Genomic DNA, 18351 nt, shown 5'->3' on the forward strand with positions numbered 1-18351 from the left:
TTCTAAGTTGTCAGGATGCTAAGATATCCGCCAAACAAAAGATTCATGCTCACTAGCGTCACCTGGTGGCAAAATCTCTAAATTCTTAGCTCAAATAATGATAGCCCTTGAGCTACTGAACAACAATTCTCTCTAAGTGGTCAGTTTACTGAGATATCCGTTTAAAAGCTTAATGCTCACTAGCTAGATATTCGTTGCATCACTATATTTTACCCTTGCTTATTTTCAATAAAAATGCATAGGTTTCTAGGGAATGGTGCATTCTGAGGAAGGTTATGAAATCGTTACTGATACTTACTATTTTAAAAAGGTTTCACTACTTTATTCGATTACATGAATTGTTAGTACGATTGCCGGCGCCAAACGGATTAGTTTATTCACTAGGTATCTAAGAATTTTAATCGGTCCATATTACACCACTTCAATCATAGTTTTGTTTTCATATCACTGGCTGCCTTCTGTAAGCACTGTTTAAACTGCCGGAATTCCTGGTCGCACGACTTATGCGAAACATTCAAATCCGTGGTCACACATGTAGCATAGGCGGCAGCTGCGACGGAACACTTGGCCAGTAAGATAGGATAGTTCTTAAGTCTTTGGTTGGCCTTTCTAACGGATTCCATTGCCCTTAAATTTCTTTTTACTTAGGACCAATTCGAACCGATCGGTATTCTCTTTTGACCGGAGGCTCGTCTGCGATGAATGCGTCGTACAATGGTTTGGAGAAGAAGGTCAAAAGGGCGGTGGTTGTAACAATGCTAACGAACAGCCGAGGATTACGCTGGGCCCAGTTTCGTTTCGGTACGATGAATTTCCGGCGGGGATCGTGGCTCATGGCTTGTGCTGTTTCTCCAATTTCTCGCGTTCTGCAGCTTCCTTCTCTAGTCTGTAATTGCGATCCAGTTTGATTCCGGAACAGCAGAGTGATACTTTGTGCCACTTTAGACAACACTGGCGCATGTCTTCGAGGACGTCATAGCACCTGGTCTCATCAAATTTGTGCTCTGTGAAGATAAAATTAAAAATTTGGTAAGGGTAATTTGCCCATTATTGCGGTATGATAATTAAAAATTTTCTATGAACATTATTGATAATAATGAAAGTCTATAATATTCCCAAGCTGATTCAAATGAATGCTTTCAAATGATGCATCGAAAAAAGCCTATATTTTTAGCAGGTCCCTCTATCTACGATATTAATTTCATAGGCGCGAATTTTTAAGTTTAGAACTAAATCAATTACATGCACCAGGCATAGGTATCATATATAAGTTCATGATGGATGTAGTTACCTGAAATACGTTGAATTTTGAAGGAGATTTTTATATTTTCAAGAAAAGGCATATATCACAATAATAGGACAATTAAAATAGCCTTTTGCCTATTATTGCGGCATATGTACAGCACATTTGAAACATCATAAATTTCAATAGTCATACTTAAGGCAATCGCTAGAAACATTTGTATTAACACTTCAGTCGTCGCGCTGTTGCATTTTGTACAACACTGTTGAAAAACCCTCGCTTTTCGTTCACAACAGCAGCGTGGAACTACGTAAGGGTTACGTTAATTTTTCGTAAATTCCACCAAGGGAATTAATGGAAGCTAAAGAAAGCTTCCTGTAAATGTCAATTGAAATCTGTGTAAATATAATCTGCTTGGCTTTGCTTTATTATCTGTAATTGCACATTTTTTTATAAAACGAAATATAAACACAATAATTATGAAACTTTTATTAGCTGACTGGTAGATATGAAACTTCAGGGAAAACATTTTCGTCAAAGAACACACATTTGTTTCAGAATTGGTAGGTTGGTGGATACTTCCGCTTCTATAGACACAAGGGGCCGTCCATTAATTACGTAAGGGGTTATGGGGGGAGGGGGGGGGGTTTGAGATTTCTTACGCGCCATACAAACTATTTTTTATTTTCATACAAAAACTCTTACCATGGGGGGTGGGGGGTTCTAAAAACTGCCAAAATTGTCTTACGTAATTGATGGACCGCCCCCAAGTAGGATTAGATTCTTTCGCCGGGTTTTAGCAGGTACCGTTCTTATAACAGTGAGAATGTAATAATAGGGATTGAATAGTAAAAAATACGCAAAAATAGATGATTTACTCACGTTTAGCTGTGAGCGAGAGAAAACTATTTCGTTCAACACCAGATCACCTTAAGGCCTTTTGTGCGCGATCACAAAATGGCTTCTTTCAAAAACATTAACATAATGTTATGATAGTATTGGTATTTGCATCATCAATAAAATATAACGGCTCATCGCCTGATTACATGGATGTTTTATTCGAAGAAAAATGCTTCAGATGGTTCTCCAATATTTAATCATAAATTTCAGATACACCATTGTCAATTTAGTGACAATATACATGAGATTTATATTCCAAAAAAAAATCTCCAAACTTATGCCGCATTTCATTGCCTCACACAACTACACTTGTAAATAGAAGGTGCTTACCTTTTCAGTTGTAATTCTGCATTAAAAATGAGTGTATTGGATTTTATATTGCGTTCACAACACTTTCACTAAACAAATCATTCATTTACTTCCCTTAAAGGAACACATTTCAAACGGGAACTAAAAATTTTAATAGTTTTATCAACCGCAACAATCAAATATGATATGGCGGCGTTTTTCACTTGTAGCAAATCAACGACGACGACGACACCACCATACGTGCACAATCATCGCGATCGTGAAGCGCAGTGATGCCAAGGATGCCTTCCATAAATTCATTGCAATTAATGAGAATTGATCACAAAAATCGTAAACATTTCATTAAATCAGTCATCTTATGATAAAAAACTTTTCGAAGAATTATAAGGGTTGATAATATGCGGCAAATGTTCTGAAAACGAACATATTACAATTCGTAGAAAAATCTGTCACCTACAACCTGGCAACACCGTCATATCCTGCAAACATAAACAGTGCCGATGCATAACATGAATATGCGATGATTTCAACATCAAACAGAGAAGTTCCGTTGCTCGTCAATAAATCATAATGTGTTCTTTTGATATGCATGATTAAACAGCAGATTTTGATTTTCAATACTCGTCAAATTACTGAATTTCCCGTGTGTTTACATAAAAATATGTTAACAAAAATTATGTATTTTTTGTTTGTTTGTTTTGAAAATGTACATGGAAAGGTGACACTACTACTATTACATCAATGATGATTCTAATGATTCTTTGACTTACACGCCGCTTCACCTTAAGACGCTTGGCTCGTCAAAAAAGACTATGCAATTCTGGCCCTAAGGAGTATAATTTATACCAAAATGCGATTGCAGAAACCAAAATAGAATTTACTTTAAAATTTATGTTATTATAGCGGTTAAAATAATTGCTCTCAAAGCTTGTCTTGGACTGACGCCATCACAACATAGAATGAATTGCAGAGTGAACACGATCAAAATGAATCAATCTATGTACGTAATTTCCACGTAGGATTGATAGGTAATTTCATTTATTTAGTAAGTGTAGAACTAGCCCTCGTGCGTTAAAATACACTCTAATAAAGATTTAAAAAAAAAAAAAAAAAATTTATTTAGTTAACATCTACACAGATAACACTGAATCAACAATTTTACGCCACAATACTCGGTTCGTGGCCGCATCTCTCCATCCTCGGTTCTGCCCCACGCTCGCCAAATCGATACGCACTTGATCCACCCACCTAGCTAGCTGCGCTCCACGCCTTATTGTACCAACCGGATCCGAAGCGAATACCATCTTTGCAGGGTTGCTCTCCGGCATTCTTGCAACTTTCCCTGCCCATCGTATCCTTCCAGCTTTGGCTACCTTCTGGATATTGGATTCGCCGTAGAGTTGGGCGAGCTCGTGGTTCATTCTTCGCCGCCACACACCGTTCTCCTGCACACCGCCGAAGATCGTCCTAAGCACCCGACGTTCGAAGACTCCAAGTGCTTGCAGGTCCTCCTCGAGCATCGTCCACGTTTCATGCCCGTAGAAGACTACCGGCCTTATGAGCGTTTTGTACATGGTACATTTGGTGCGGGCGTGAATCTTTTTTGACCGCAGCTTCTTCTGGAGGCCATAGTAGGCCCGACTTCCACTGATGATGCGCTTCCGTATTTCACGGCTAACGTTATTGTCAGCCGTCAGCAAGGATCCAAGGTAGACGAACTCGTGGTCGACGTCGAAGTATCCCCGTCTATCGTAATACTGCTACCTAGGCGAGCCCTGTCGCGCTCGGCCCCACCAGCTAGCATGTACTTTGTCTTGGCCGCATTCACCACCAGTCCAACTTTTGCTGCCTCGCGTTTCAGGCGGGTGTACAGGTCTGCCACCTTTTCAAATGTTCGGCCGACGATGTCCATATCATCCGCGAAGCAAACAAATTGACTGGATTTCGTAAAAATCGTACCCCGGCTGTTAAGCCCGGCTCTCCGCATAACACCTTCTAGCGCAATATTGAACAACAGGCACGGAAGTCCATCACCTTGTCGTAGTCCCCGGTGGGATCCAAACGAACTGTAGTGTTCGCCTGAAACCTTCACACAATTTTGCACACCTTCCATCGTCGCTCTTATCAGTCTCGTGAGCTTCCCGGGAAAGCTGTTCTCGTCCATGATTTTCCATAGCTCTACGCGGTCGATACTGTCGTATGCCGCCTTGAAATCGATGAAAAGGTGATGCGTTGGGACCTGGTATTCACGACATTTTTGGAGGATTTGCCGTACAGTAAAGATCTGGTCCGTTGTCGATCGGCCGTCAACGAAGCCGGCTTGATAACTTCCTACGAACTCGTTTACTACAGGTGACAGACGACGGAAGATGATCTGGGATAATACTTTGTAGGCCGCATTTAGAACGGTGATCGCTCGAAAGTTCTCACAATCTAACTTGTCGCCTTTCTTGTAGATGGGGCAGATTACCCCTTCCTTCCACTCCTCCGGTAGCTGTTCTGTTTCCCAGATTGTGCCTATCAGCCGGTGCAGACAAATGACCAGCCTTTCCGGACCCATCTTTATGAGTTCAGCTCCGATACCATCCTTACCAGCAGATTTATTGTTCTTGAGCTGGTGAATGGCATCCTTAACCTCCCTCAAAGTGGGGGCTGGTTGGTTTCCATCTTCCGCAGTACTGACGAAGGCATTTCCTCCGTTGTCCCGTCCTTCATTGCCTGTGCTCTCAGCACCATTCAGGTGCTCGTCGAAGTGCTGCTTCCACCTTTCGATCACCTCACGCTCGTCCGTCAGTATGCTCCTATCCTTATCCCTGCGCATCTCGGCTCGCGGCACGAAGCCGTTGCGGGATGCGTTGAGCTTTTGATAGAACCTACGCGTTTCCTGAGGCGGCCTTTTTTTCTCCCGAAAGAGGCGGGTCTGCTGTTGCCGTTTCTGTTTATAGCGTTCCACGTTCTGCCGGGTCCCTTGCTGCAGCATGACCGCCCGCGCTGCATTCTTCTCCTTCAAAACCTCCTGGCACTCCTCGTCGAACCAATCGTTCCGTCGACTCCGTCCCACGTACCCGACGTTGCTCTCAGCTGCATCGTTGATGGCTGCTTTTACTGTTCTCCAGCATTCCTCAAGAGGGGCTTCGTCCAGCTCACCCTCTTCCGGTAATGCAGCCTCGAGTTGCTGCGCGTATGCCGCTGCGACATCCGGTTGCTCGAGCCGCTCTAGGTCATACCGGGGCGGCCGTCGGTACCGTACGTTGTTAACGACGGAGAGTTTTGGGCGCAGTTTGACCATCACCAGATAGTGGTCAGAGTCGATGTTAGCGCCACGATAGGTCCTGACGTCGATAATGTCGGAGAAGTGCCGACCATCAATCAGAACGTGGTCGATTTGCGATTCTGTCTGCTGTGGTGATCTCCAGGTGTATCGGTACGGAAGGCTGTGCTGGAAGTAGGTGCTACGAATGGCCATATTTTTGGAAGCGGCAAAATCAATTAGTCGTAGGCCGTTTTCGTTCGTCAGCCGGTAAGCGCTGAACTTTCCAATCGTCGGTCTGAATTCCTCCTCCTGGCCAACCTGAGCGTTTAGATCTTCTATGATGATTTTGACGTCGTGGCTTGGGCAGCTGTCGTACTCGCGTTCGAGCTGCGCGTAAAAAGCGTCTTTATCATCATCAGTGCTTCCGGAGTGAGGGCTGTGCACGTTTATTATGCTGAAGTTGAAGAACCGGCCTTTGATCCTCAACTTGTTCATTCTCTCATTGATCGCCCACCACCCGATCACGCGCCTCTGCATATCACCCATCACTATAAAAGCTCTGGTAGATGGTATGGTTACCTCTAAACGTTCGCACCATTGATCCCTTCCAACAAAAACTGATTGATAGGTCAACCACAGTGAAACTTAGCGGAGATCCATTTCATATTTACCTATGGACTTATCCACTGGTGTACTAAACTAACTCGGTCGAAGAATTTTGACACTAGAGCGGGTCCAGATCACGTGGGGATCATACGGGAGCGTGCCCCGCTCAAGTGTCATAATTCTCAGACCGAGTGAATTTAGTACACCGGTGGATTAGACCATGGTTCAGTGATTGTTACCTTAGTCAGGTAGGAGTCGGAGAGAATTCATTTTCAAGGATCTACGTGATTTTTCACGTAACAATGACGTTTGGATTATTTTGAGTTTAGTGATGTTAAAATCGAAGAGATGATAGATTTCGTTAAATTTCGTTGCCATCTAATTGGGTCATGCTGTCCGTATAAAGTGTTTCGACTGCTGAGACTGACAAAATTCCGTCTACGCAGATTCCTGGCGTAGATGCTAACATCAGCTAGAAGGGATGGCGAATCGATGTCCCCTTGAAGCAACTTGGCTACAAAAGCGGCTTGCGATACACAACGCCTGTTCTCCAAAGTATCAATCCCCAATAAACGACAGCGATCTTCGTAAGGAGGCAGGTTACTGGGATCACGCTAAGGAAGATTTCTGAGGGCGTGGCGCAGGAATTTTCTCTGAACAGATTCAATTCGGGTAATCCAGCTGGCGTGGAACGGACACCACACTATCGCAGCAAATTCCAGAATCGAACGAACTAGAGCGCAGTAGAGGGATCTCAGACACAGCGAGTCGCTGAAACCTTCTGTTCTGCACGGTAATAGGAACCATTAATATTCAAAAGGGTCCATTCACCGTGTATTTGTGTTCCGACTGAAACACAATAAAAAAATCTTATTTGCATAAAATCTCATGGTTCATACGATTGAATACATCTTACTTGAAGTATCGACAGCGAAAACTTGTTGAAATTATAAAAAAAATGATACTCTAACGTCAAAATGAAAAATGTTATTTTTTGGCGTTTCTACCCTTATTAAACAGAATTCACATGATTTTGACTACATAAACTAGGTTTTTCAAAATGTTTTGTGACAAAAACTATTGCATTTCATCAATTTTATCTTATTCTGCTGACAAAAGAATAATTTGTAAAAATTGTATGAATATTCTGTAGGAATTTGTATAAGTGCACGGTGAATGGAGGCCGCACGGTGACTGGTGACTTAACGGTCTATGAAATACCACGTGCTTCCGTTTTTTAACGATTTTTTTTATTCCTCAACCCGTTACTACTACCTCTATTACTGGTGGTTCGGACTAGTGATCCTTTATAGGATAAAGGATTAGTTCAGACGCCCTACCTGGCCTGCACTGCCGTGAATCGCAAGTCAGTCCCATCTGTAAAAAGTAGGCATTGAGAAATTGGAGTGTGATGTTTCCAAACTCGTTTTCCATAAGAATATTCAAAAAAAAAAAAAAAAAAAACTGAAGATTGGAACATGTTCAAATCCTAGCCCTCTAATACCCAACCCTGCCTTTGGACGAGGTACACTTTGGAATTTTGTAATTTTTTTCGTAGCTCGGAAATCAAAATGATTTTATTTTTGGCTTAAACCTTGGCTCATAACACGCACATAAGGAAAGTTTATTATTGTGTATTTCTTTCACTACTGGACTGCGAAGTGCGGCTTCATAAGTGCGAAAATGCGAAAAAAAAAGTGCGAGATTGCATCGAATCATATTGGTGTTTTCAGAGCACTTATTGAAAACTGAACTCAACTCAATTTAGACGAAAATGCAGATGGGACTGACTTGCGATTCATGGCAGTGCACAACATTTAAAAGTGAAAAATGTCGGAATCCGAAAATGGCTATCACAATAATGGCCGGTTTGGCTCCTACTAACGATTTCGAAAGCTCAAATCTGCAGAAATAATGATCGTACGAAGTCCATATTCTTATTTTAAACTTTTTGCTAGTGCAAATTTGCTTAGCTTAAGTCTAGAAATGGCACAGTCGTTTATGCTTCTTTCACGAGATTTGTGCCTTCCAAGTTTTGGTACATTATTGAATTTGGATTCCAAATTCCAAGCACCTTGGGCTTGGGATTATATATTATAAGTTTTGATAATTGATCGCTGTTGTTAGTAGTTTTGATTAGATATTGGGTGAATTTCAAAGCAATGGCAATCTTTTTATTACAAAATTCAGATTTTATCTTCAGACCTAAAGATTCTGGTTAAACTACTGCATAGTACGGCTATCACTCATCAAAATTACTTTCACTCCGGGAAAATATAATTTCAAGCTGGCCAGAAGATTACAAACTGAGGGTGGGTTAGGAGCACAATCAGACCCTTTTGAATGTGCAATGTGGGTAGTAATTGGGAATGCCATTGACGGATTGTAATCTTCTATGAGGTTTTCGAAACCCAACAGGGTTGCGGATGGGAGCAAAGGGATATTAATAGCATCTACTTAAAATAATAGAGCAAAAAGCCGTTCCATGATTAATTGGTAATGTTTAGTGATCTTCTATGGCGTTCTAGTACTATAAAATTCTTCACTCACTGGGAATTCTGGCCTTGATAATATCAATAGTGATAAAAACACTTTTTCTTTTCTTTTCAAAATAATACCTAATACTTAACAAGTGCAGTGAAGCTTCACTGTACTAATAAATGATATAAAATCAATTTTCTATACTTGACAAGGTTTTGAAGACAATCAATGAGTGAAAGAACTACCTATTAGAAAAGCCACATCAGCTAAGCCTTTACATATACAAATGGGGTCATGGCGAGTATTCGGTGTGTATGTCTATGACTGATGCTTATCTAACAGGGGCACTAGAAGACCACGCGGACAATTTCGAAACAAATTATGTTTATACATCGGTCTTACGATCCGAAAGCGTCAGCTATGCTGTAATGTCATTTTTTGAAGTTATTTCATTTATTGTTTATTATTCTAACAAAACTACATATTTAAATCATTACTAATCACTGTTCCTATATTCTCTCTTTCTCACCTTCTTATCTGTTGCATAATTATGATCATTACTAATATAATGCATAAGCATGCACAATAAGAATAATTTCAAGCACAATAAGAATAATTGTAAGCAGTATATGGATACCTGGATAGAAAAGCTACGAAAAGGGTGCTTAAAATAGAATAATTCTGGTCAGGGAAATACCTATTATCATCAAGAGTAAGTAAATCTTTTTCATTATTAACTCATTGTGATCAAACAAATGAATTAGAAATATCAAATACTTTTGTACAAATCAGCATCGTCAATCAGTGAACTGAATTATAATTGTATACAGATATACACCCGATTCGTTTCTGCACGGGGGATGCGTACCTTGCAAAAAAAGTTTCAGTTCAAAATTTCAAAAACCGTGCAAAAAAGTAACACCATTTTTCGACTTTTCATGCAAAAATAAGGTTTTGGCGGAAAAAAAATGTATGGAAATTTTTTTTTGCACGGCCGTGTAAAAAAATCCGTGCGAAAACAGAATCGGGTGCACATGATAAAAACAGATAAAGATCGATTGAATTCCGTACTTTAAGGTGCCTGATTATAAAACGAAGCCAAACTTCGAATTTTTAAGTGCACCCGACTGGAGTATCTGACAACAGTTCGCGTTGAAAATCAATCAAATTACTTGCTTGCTGGTGGTGACCAATGGGATAAATTTTCAACGCGGAGCTCGGTTTGGTTCTCATGTCTTGTGCTCTTGAAAATTTGAGGTGTGGCTTCGTTCTATAATCACCTTAAAGTAATGTTCAATCAGTATCAAAAGCTCCTAAACTTAAAAAACTAACTTAAACCTTAAAATTTAATGAAATTATAGTCGGCTATATATCAAATAGTTTAGTTCACTTACGTTCGTTGAGTGTTCGAATATTTCACTGATTTTCTTATGTACCTTTTTCAAACGCTGTCACCGTATAAACTACATGGATTGCCGAGTCGAAAAGATTTTATCGAGCATCAAAAGGACCAAAGATTTTTGTTAAAAGATGATCAAAAAGCCCTAGATGATATCATCTTATTTGATCCATATCTTGCTCAGAGGATTGAAAGATGAGATGAAATCCAATGCCTGTCCTAAAGCGTCGTATCGTGCCATCAGCAGCCCTTATCATCACTCTCATATAGGTAGTTACTATTTTGTTGTTTATAAAATTTCTAGAAAGCGATCAGCTCATTCTTTCTTACTTGTAGGGGAAGGGGTGGTAAAATGAACACCTTAAGGATATCATCTTGTTTCTGATACAAAAACGAGGAATATGTACAGTTCTATCGCACAACATCAAAAATAGGGATGTTACCTATAATAGCAGTAACATGAATTCAGACTAACAGAGCTTAATTGTAATTGTAATTGTAATTGCTCAATCCACACCCTGGCAGACAATTATCCGCCCATCTAGACACGGGCTGGGTGAGGACCTACCAAGCCTCCCCCGTTAACATGTCCTATACCGTTTAGCACACCGGGATCTTCCACAAGCAGGCGCCGGAATTAAAGCGGTCCCACAAGCTTCAGATACATTAAATAGATATAGTCCCTCTGGCACTAAACCGAATGGCGCCCTCCGCTTCACCACTAGTACTGCTTCCCCACACGCCAAGCACAATATCGAAAGTAGCGCGTTGTATAGCAAATACAGTACACCACCTCCGACACTATGCCAAATGTACAGGAAAAACAGCACCAGTAAGAAAGCGAAAGGCGCACCACTCGTTTCAGTGCCAGAAGGACTATAAGTATAACGAAGAAGAAATGAAAAGATAGTAGAGTTGGTTCGGTTATTTGATTGCTGAAACGAAAAAAACAGAAAAAACAGAAACAAAGTGTTAACATTAAAACGGGGTTTTATAATTGATAAATGTATCGATAGTTTCTCATCTGTTACGTTTCCTTGTCGTAGCGCTGTCGATTTTTTCCATCTCCAGGGTGTTCGTCTCCGCTCGAGCAATGAGGACCATGATGAAATGAGAATATAAAAATGTGAGCATTAGTGTTGATCTAGTAATAGATTAATTTAAACTGCTTTTCATGTGCTAAGTAACTTGTAAACTCCTACTCAATTATGTTTTGTTGGCCTACACGTTTCATTTAGACACAATTTTTATTTAGAAAACTATTTGGATCCGAGATTTTAGGTGCAGATTGAGCATGTTTGATAAAACAAGCATCCTGTTTTCAGTTAAAGAATGTTCAAGAAGTTGATGATTCTGTTATTTATACTGGCTACATACAAGAATTCACTATTGATGTAATATATGGATATTGAAAGTTCCAACGCGCGATTATAATACTTCAGTTTTCGTGCTGTTGTATTGGTGTAAGTAGTGGGAAACCAATCAGTTTGGTGATTCTAACAGTAACAAATAGCAAGACGAAAGGAAAGTTGATAATCTATCATCATTATTATTTCAATCCTAATTTCATGATCCGTTTAATAAATTCCGCGTATGATTCGGCAATTTTAACAATTTATACATGTGTATTCGAAGAAAACAGACTACGAGCATTTATTACCTGTTGCAAGGTTCCTAAGTGATCAGATATTTATCATTTTCTACAGCCTAATTTAATAATACCTACATTGGGTTGTAACAAAAATTTGATCTTGGGATGTTGATTTGCCTCCTAATCATAGTTTCGACAATAGTCACATGCTTACTATCCCTTATGGCAGTGTTGTTGATTCTATTGTCTATCGCTCATCAGTTTCGCGCCACCCGGCAGGGACTTGGTCCTATGTACCCAATACTCTGCTGTGTCTTAACTTCACGCAATACATTCTGTAGATGTGTGATACAGTTTGCGGAATATTATGATTTATCACTTCGTTCAGATGGAAAATTCTGTTATGATACCATATTCACATATCAGATAACTCCCACCTGGAACGATGTAATACATCGGAGACATGTAGATTCAGATGTATGTATACGATCTATGCCTAGTTCGGCTCTGATCGACAGGCAATCAGTGTATTCAGTTTTTCAACTAGCTTGAAGCGATGAACGTTTCAAGACAAGCTCTCCACTATATCTGCTAGCAATCACCGGTCGTCGATAGACATTTCGGTTCTTTTCTGCTAAAGATAGATCCGATTGTATGCCAAAGACTATGGCTCATGCTTTTCAATACAGCTGGAAAAACAAGAACTACACCCAGCACCAAATAGTACGTAACTATGAGGCGGATCGGAAGGTTTGATGAGCAATCCCCACCAACATGAATTCAGACTAACAGAGCTTAATTTACACATATTTTTATCGCAAGCAAAAAAAGATGCAAATGTGCATTTTACCTGCACTATGTGGTTAAAATGAACATCATGCAAAAAACGTGAGCAAAACAAATATTTTTTGTAAATTTGCATTCCATATCCGAAAATATATCCATTAAGGATAGTAACCCATTCAAAAACAAATTTAAAAGTATCAAATTTGACATCATATCATAACGATATTTACATCAATGAAAAACCTCAAGACCTCCGAGCTAAAAGTTACGTCAGTTTGAATTTTCAAACGTGGTTTTCTGAAATCTTAGTTTTCGTTGATATTTTTACTGCAATTTACCTCTGTATCAACCCGAACACTCCGATTTATGCTCTAAATCGTCCGTGCGTGATAAAAATTCATTGAAATTTGTTTTTTCCGTCGAAAGAGACGTGGTGTTCATTTTACCATCACTTCCCCTGCAATGGCCGGTCTACTTGGAATTTTAGTACACTCAAAAAAATCCAAACGTCATTGCTACGTGAAAAATCACGTAGCTCATTCCAAATTCATTTTACCTCCACTTCACCTGACTAAGATAAAGATCACTAAACCATTAATAACCACCAAACAGTGACTCGGTAATGTTTACTGAGGTTACCTATCGCACTTACGTGGAATTCACGTAGGTGCCTAAGTTCATTTTGACATCTGCATATTGTACGTACATTCGTTGTTGAGCTCAAATCCTAAGATGGCGTCTGCTTGATTTGTGAAGAACTTCAGAAGCTGCTGCTGCTTTAATCTCTGTGTAAGATTAATTTCAAGGTAAATATGCTTTGAATATCGAAGAATCCCTGCATTACTTCATATTTTACACGTGAATTATAACCTCTTATCAATTATAGCACCCGAAGGCTACAACAAGACAGATCAAACTCACAAAATTGAGGAAACATGATTCAAAATGCTCAGATTGACAATAAAAATATCACAATATTTTAAGTTTGTTTACATTTTCCAATTGGGAATTAGTTTTCTTCCAAAGCCTATTAGAAATAAGATTGGTCTTTATTACAGTTAAATTTAATGCAAAACCATCTAGGTCCTATTGAAACGCTTCGTAAAGGCTACCGGAAAATCCACGTAGGTCTTACGTTTAGCGACGGTGGAATGGACGAACTTCCAAAGTTCATGCGTTCATTCTGAGCTACCTATGGTTTGCGTAGGAGCTACGTGAAAAGTGCGATGGAAAAAAATCACGTATGTTTTCACGTAACAATGACGTTTGGATTATTTTGAGTGTAAGTCAAATTAAACTTCAAAACTAAAATTAAATTGCTTTCAGCACATTAATCGCAGCATTATTCGCATTACTGTGTCAAGTCTTCTCCAACTCCCTTTTCCTACCCCAACCCTTCCTATTCTTTCCGATGGTGTTCAAGCGGTCCGCATAGACTATTACGGCCATGACCTATCCCTGTCCCCGGCTTTGGACTAACTTACGCTCTAATTGCCCCACCAAACGCTGCAAAATGAAAATGAAAATAATTGAATTTGGATTCCAAGCAATCTCACATTAATCGCGGGCGTTTCAATGACAAGTCTTGGTGCTTAATTAAAAGTGATCAAATCATTCAACGGGCAGATATGACCAGAATTTTCAAACTCTTCACATACCTCACAAAAGGACTCCGCGTTTCGGATGTGACTCGCGAACCGTACGTTGGGCGGCCCTGGTATATACAAACACAAAATATAACGATGACACAAAGCCGGTTAGGCCAGCGAGGTTAAGTTATGTAATATTACAAGCAAAAATTTGTAACCGAATACTCAATACTCCACTGCACTGTGACGTCACCCATCAATTTTGACAGGTACTGGTCCTGTTGTTTACAGTTTGGACTTGGTACTTTTTTCGAATCATTCTTAATTTCGTGAAAGTTTGCTGCGAGGAGAGGTCAAATCCACTGCAGATACCCACGGATCGTATTATTCTATCATCCTACCGTGGAAAATCGTCACCATCAGCATGCTGGTGATAGAAATGCGAAGATGAAAAAATGATGGAAAAAACGACTAAGTCCGAAACGTAAACAACAGGACCAGCAGCTGTCAAATAAGTGTGGTTAGGCTCGTCATATGCAGCGCTCTATAGTGGAACCACAATCGATTATAATCCAATACATTACCTTTAAGACACGTTTGAATCCTACAAGCGGAGATCTTACACGGATCTTTCGGGGCACTTCTTGTCATTCAAAATCTGCCGGAAGGAAAACGATACAGTAAAATAGAAACCGTCAGGTTTATTCCTTGAAATCTATGATAACTCAATTATTTTACAGTACTCTATCTACTGACGTATGCCAGAAGACACAAGTTTTCAGAAATTGTAGAACAATTTATGAGAAAAAAGGATTTTTGTTGTAATATTTTAGAAAACAACAAAAAACTGCGAGACTTTTTCCGACTGTTTTGGCAGCAAACGTCATGAGTTGCTTGCCACGCTAAATTTGTTTCACACACCGATGACGACGATTCTCGATTACACTCAAAAAAAATAAAATTCATAAAATTACTATTTTTTATGCATTTGCAAACTAAATTCGATTTGCGCAAACATATTTATTATTGTAAGACAAAGTTGAAGTATTTGGCTTAGTATAGTGGTAAATAACGATTGGATTATAAAAGGAGCAGGATTGGTTTGAAAGAAATAACAGGAGTGATCTAGATCATATTTTTCTCTGCACGAACTTTGGAGCTCATCGAGTTGAAAATATCCCACCTCTATGGCATTGAAATTTGAGTCCACAATAAAGACGATTGAGCCGGGTTTTTTTTTTGTCCGGAAGGATACAAGCAACATATATAATAATTGTAATGAAGTAATGGACCGATGCACGAGTACACTAATTTGACGTTTCAGCGGTGCCGAATTCACTGGTTTCCATGGCCACATAAATAACACGGCACCGCTAAAACGTCAAATAGTGAACCCGTACATAGGTCCATTGTTAATTATGCATGTGTGATTAAATATTATATGTTAAGCAAATTTGCAGTCCAGTTATTCATTTAAATTCTTAATAGAAGTAATAAACCATAGAAGAAGAATGTCGCTGGCGTCGCAGTAGGAACATCTTTTGCTGGCGGGGCTATAAATGTCAACGCGAAAATGTATGCAGTTTGACACTTATGTACCCAACATGTTTCTGAGCGAGAACAAAGGGAACACCAGCGACATTAATCTTCTATGGTTTATTATTTCTATTAAGGCCGCACGGGACGTCATCATAATCCCTCTTATCATTTTAAGAAGCAAATCCCAAGAACCACTCCATATATCGATGCAAAAATGTATCACTATGATTCTATCCAGTTATCCGTGAGCGGGAATGGCGTCTTATGGGTGCTGCTTGATAGTGGGTGAGATTCAAAATTTGACGTTTGTTGGAGGTCGTCAAAGCAACTGCACCTACCGGAGACAGCAGTCTTGCCCGTCTTGCCACCCAGAGAAGAAGAAAAAAAGCAGAGAATTTCGATGGCTGTGTTATGGATTTGGAAATTCAGCTGTTTCAAATTGAAACATCGAACAAAAATGAATGTAAATCTAATTCAAAAGGCGTTCCGAACACAGCATCGTTCCACAAATTTCCATCCTGCCCCAGTTCTGAGGAAAATGATCAACACTGATTACTAGGAAAGAAGCTGTTTCACGCAAAGTAGGTAAAACACCAGAATTGCGAAAGTGAAATTACCAATGTTGTTGTTACAGCTTCCGAGAGCTTGATTTCTTTTGAACTGTTGGTTTGGTTGGGCGACCTCATGTTGATAAAGACATATATTCTTTGGACAGCGTGCTCACTCTAGCAGATTGCATTTCATCAGCTTTTCTGAGGTGAAATTCGAGTTAAACTTTCATACAAACGTGCCGGATTTCCATATTGATATTTTGTAAACATCAATATCAGCGATGACAAAATTCTCACTGGTAGGTGCAGTTGCTTTGACGACCTCCAACAAACGTCAAACTTTGAATCCCACCCATCATCAAGCAGTACCCACAAGACGCCATTACCGCTCGTGGATAACTGGATATATGTAGTGCACAACCCAATACATTTTCAGCTTCATCGGTTCACTAGAACTCGAGATTTGCTTCCACAAAGTTTTGATGATAATAGGGTCCTAAAGCCCTGTCCCAATTTTAGTGCTAAACGCTTAAGTTTAGGCCAAAAACACATGTTTACTCAATTTTTTAATGTTCTCCGTTGGTTTAAGCCCGAAACCATTTTTTTATGTTTCTTTAGATTTTGTCACACCCCTTGGCTTAAACTCAAATTTTTGGGTATATTTTGTTTTCCGTGTTCCTTCTGAAATGTCAGATAGGAACAACCCCAGTGTTAAAACTAAAAGCCCTGTGGTGTTTTTGACGACTAAGCGAACGTCAAACATGATCAAAAGTGTCAAGGTTCATTCATGGACCAAATTTTGAAATTAAAGTTTAAACATGATATAGTCCTTATTTCAGCGGGAAAAATTGCTAAAGGAATTGCAGTAGCATGCTCTTTCGTGTTATCAAATAAAAACAAGAATTCATTAAAAAATTTAGGACCCAATTGTTAGAGTGAGACGAAAGATAGGGGCCCATTCACATATTTCATAACGCTGAAGGGGGTGGGTGGCCCGGATAAAAAATACAATACAAAAACAATATAACGTATTGAAACAGTACCATTCAATATATTGGAAATACAATACAGTATTTTGTGAAATGACAATACAATTACAGTACAATATATTGTTTTCAACTGTTCACTGTATGGTATATGAGATTTTTGCAATATAATGTATGGGTGGTTAAGTATCGTAACAATACAAATATAGATATTTTCTCATACAAATATTTTGAAAACACAATATGATATATTGTTCATGTATTGTCTTGATAAGCAATTCGTGTATTGTTGTACAATACAAAAACAATTCAACAAACTGTATCATGGTTGCATGTCAGCTAATGTCAAGTGACTTTTAAAAAACTACTTATTTTGACTTTTTGAATATTTTCCACCCAACATTTCTTGCTTTTTGAACTTGTTTTGTTTATTTCTTTCAGCAAAGCTACATAGAAAAAAGCAACAGTTGTTTTACGCGAAAATAGGAATTTGACCAATATTGTAAGGTATAAAACCAATTAAAAACAATACAATGTTCTGTTACAACATATATATATATATATATATATATATATATATATATATATATATATATATATATATATATATATATATATATATATATATATTGTTTTTGAATTGTATATCCAAACATGAATAATATTGCTTCGACATTCACTTACAATACGCTGTATTGTATACAATACGTTATATTGTACATTAATGGTTTATTCCATTCACTGAATGATACGTTTTTATCCGGGGGGTGTCTTCAAGATGTTACAGGTCATACAAAATTCGGAAAATATTCTTATAAAATGCGTTATGAGGGGGTGGGTGGATGTTGAAAATGGCCATTTTTGGCGTTATGAAATATGTGAATAAACCCTAGGGAAAATAACACGGTCTCCCGTGTCGCCTTAAGTTCTTCCATCACCGGCTTCCCGTTAATTTTTGTTTGTCGTTGCGTGTATTGAACTACCTCATTTTTATACACAGCTTGGTCTTGATTTCTTTCATCAAAGTTTTATCGGGTAGTCATCACTTCGTCTGTCAGTCAGTCACGATCACTAAAGAAACTATAAGCAAAGAAGCGAAATGTTCCAATTGGAATTCC

At 39.0% G+C, this 18351-nt stretch overlaps 1 protein-coding gene across 1 annotated transcript; it reads right to left on the reverse strand.

The window, feature by feature from the left end:
- Positions 1-300: 300 nt before the first annotated feature.
- Positions 301-15065, reverse strand: LOC5571162. Its single transcript, XM_021848659.1, has 3 exons — positions 14914-15065; positions 14742-14815; positions 301-1004 (listed from the first exon to the last, which is right to left on the reverse strand). The coding sequence occupies exon 3, from the start codon at positions 621-623 to the stop codon at positions 426-428; it is 198 nt and encodes a 65-aa protein (XP_021704351.1). The 5' UTR covers positions 624-1004; positions 14742-14815; positions 14914-15065; the 3' UTR covers positions 301-425.
- Between the last annotated feature and the right edge of the window lie 3286 nt (positions 15066-18351).

Source organism: Aedes aegypti, chromosome 3 (genome assembly GCF_002204515.2).
Source record: "Aedes aegypti strain LVP_AGWG chromosome 3, AaegL5.0 Primary Assembly, whole genome shotgun sequence".
NCBI classification, from domain to species: Eukaryota; Metazoa; Arthropoda; class Insecta; order Diptera; family Culicidae; genus Aedes; species Aedes aegypti.

Excerpts from the sequence above, each read along its gene's own strand:
- LOC5571162 (XM_021848659.1), bottom strand. The coding sequence starts at position 623 with ATGGAATCCGTTAGAAAGGCCAACCAAAGACTTAAGAACTATCCTATC.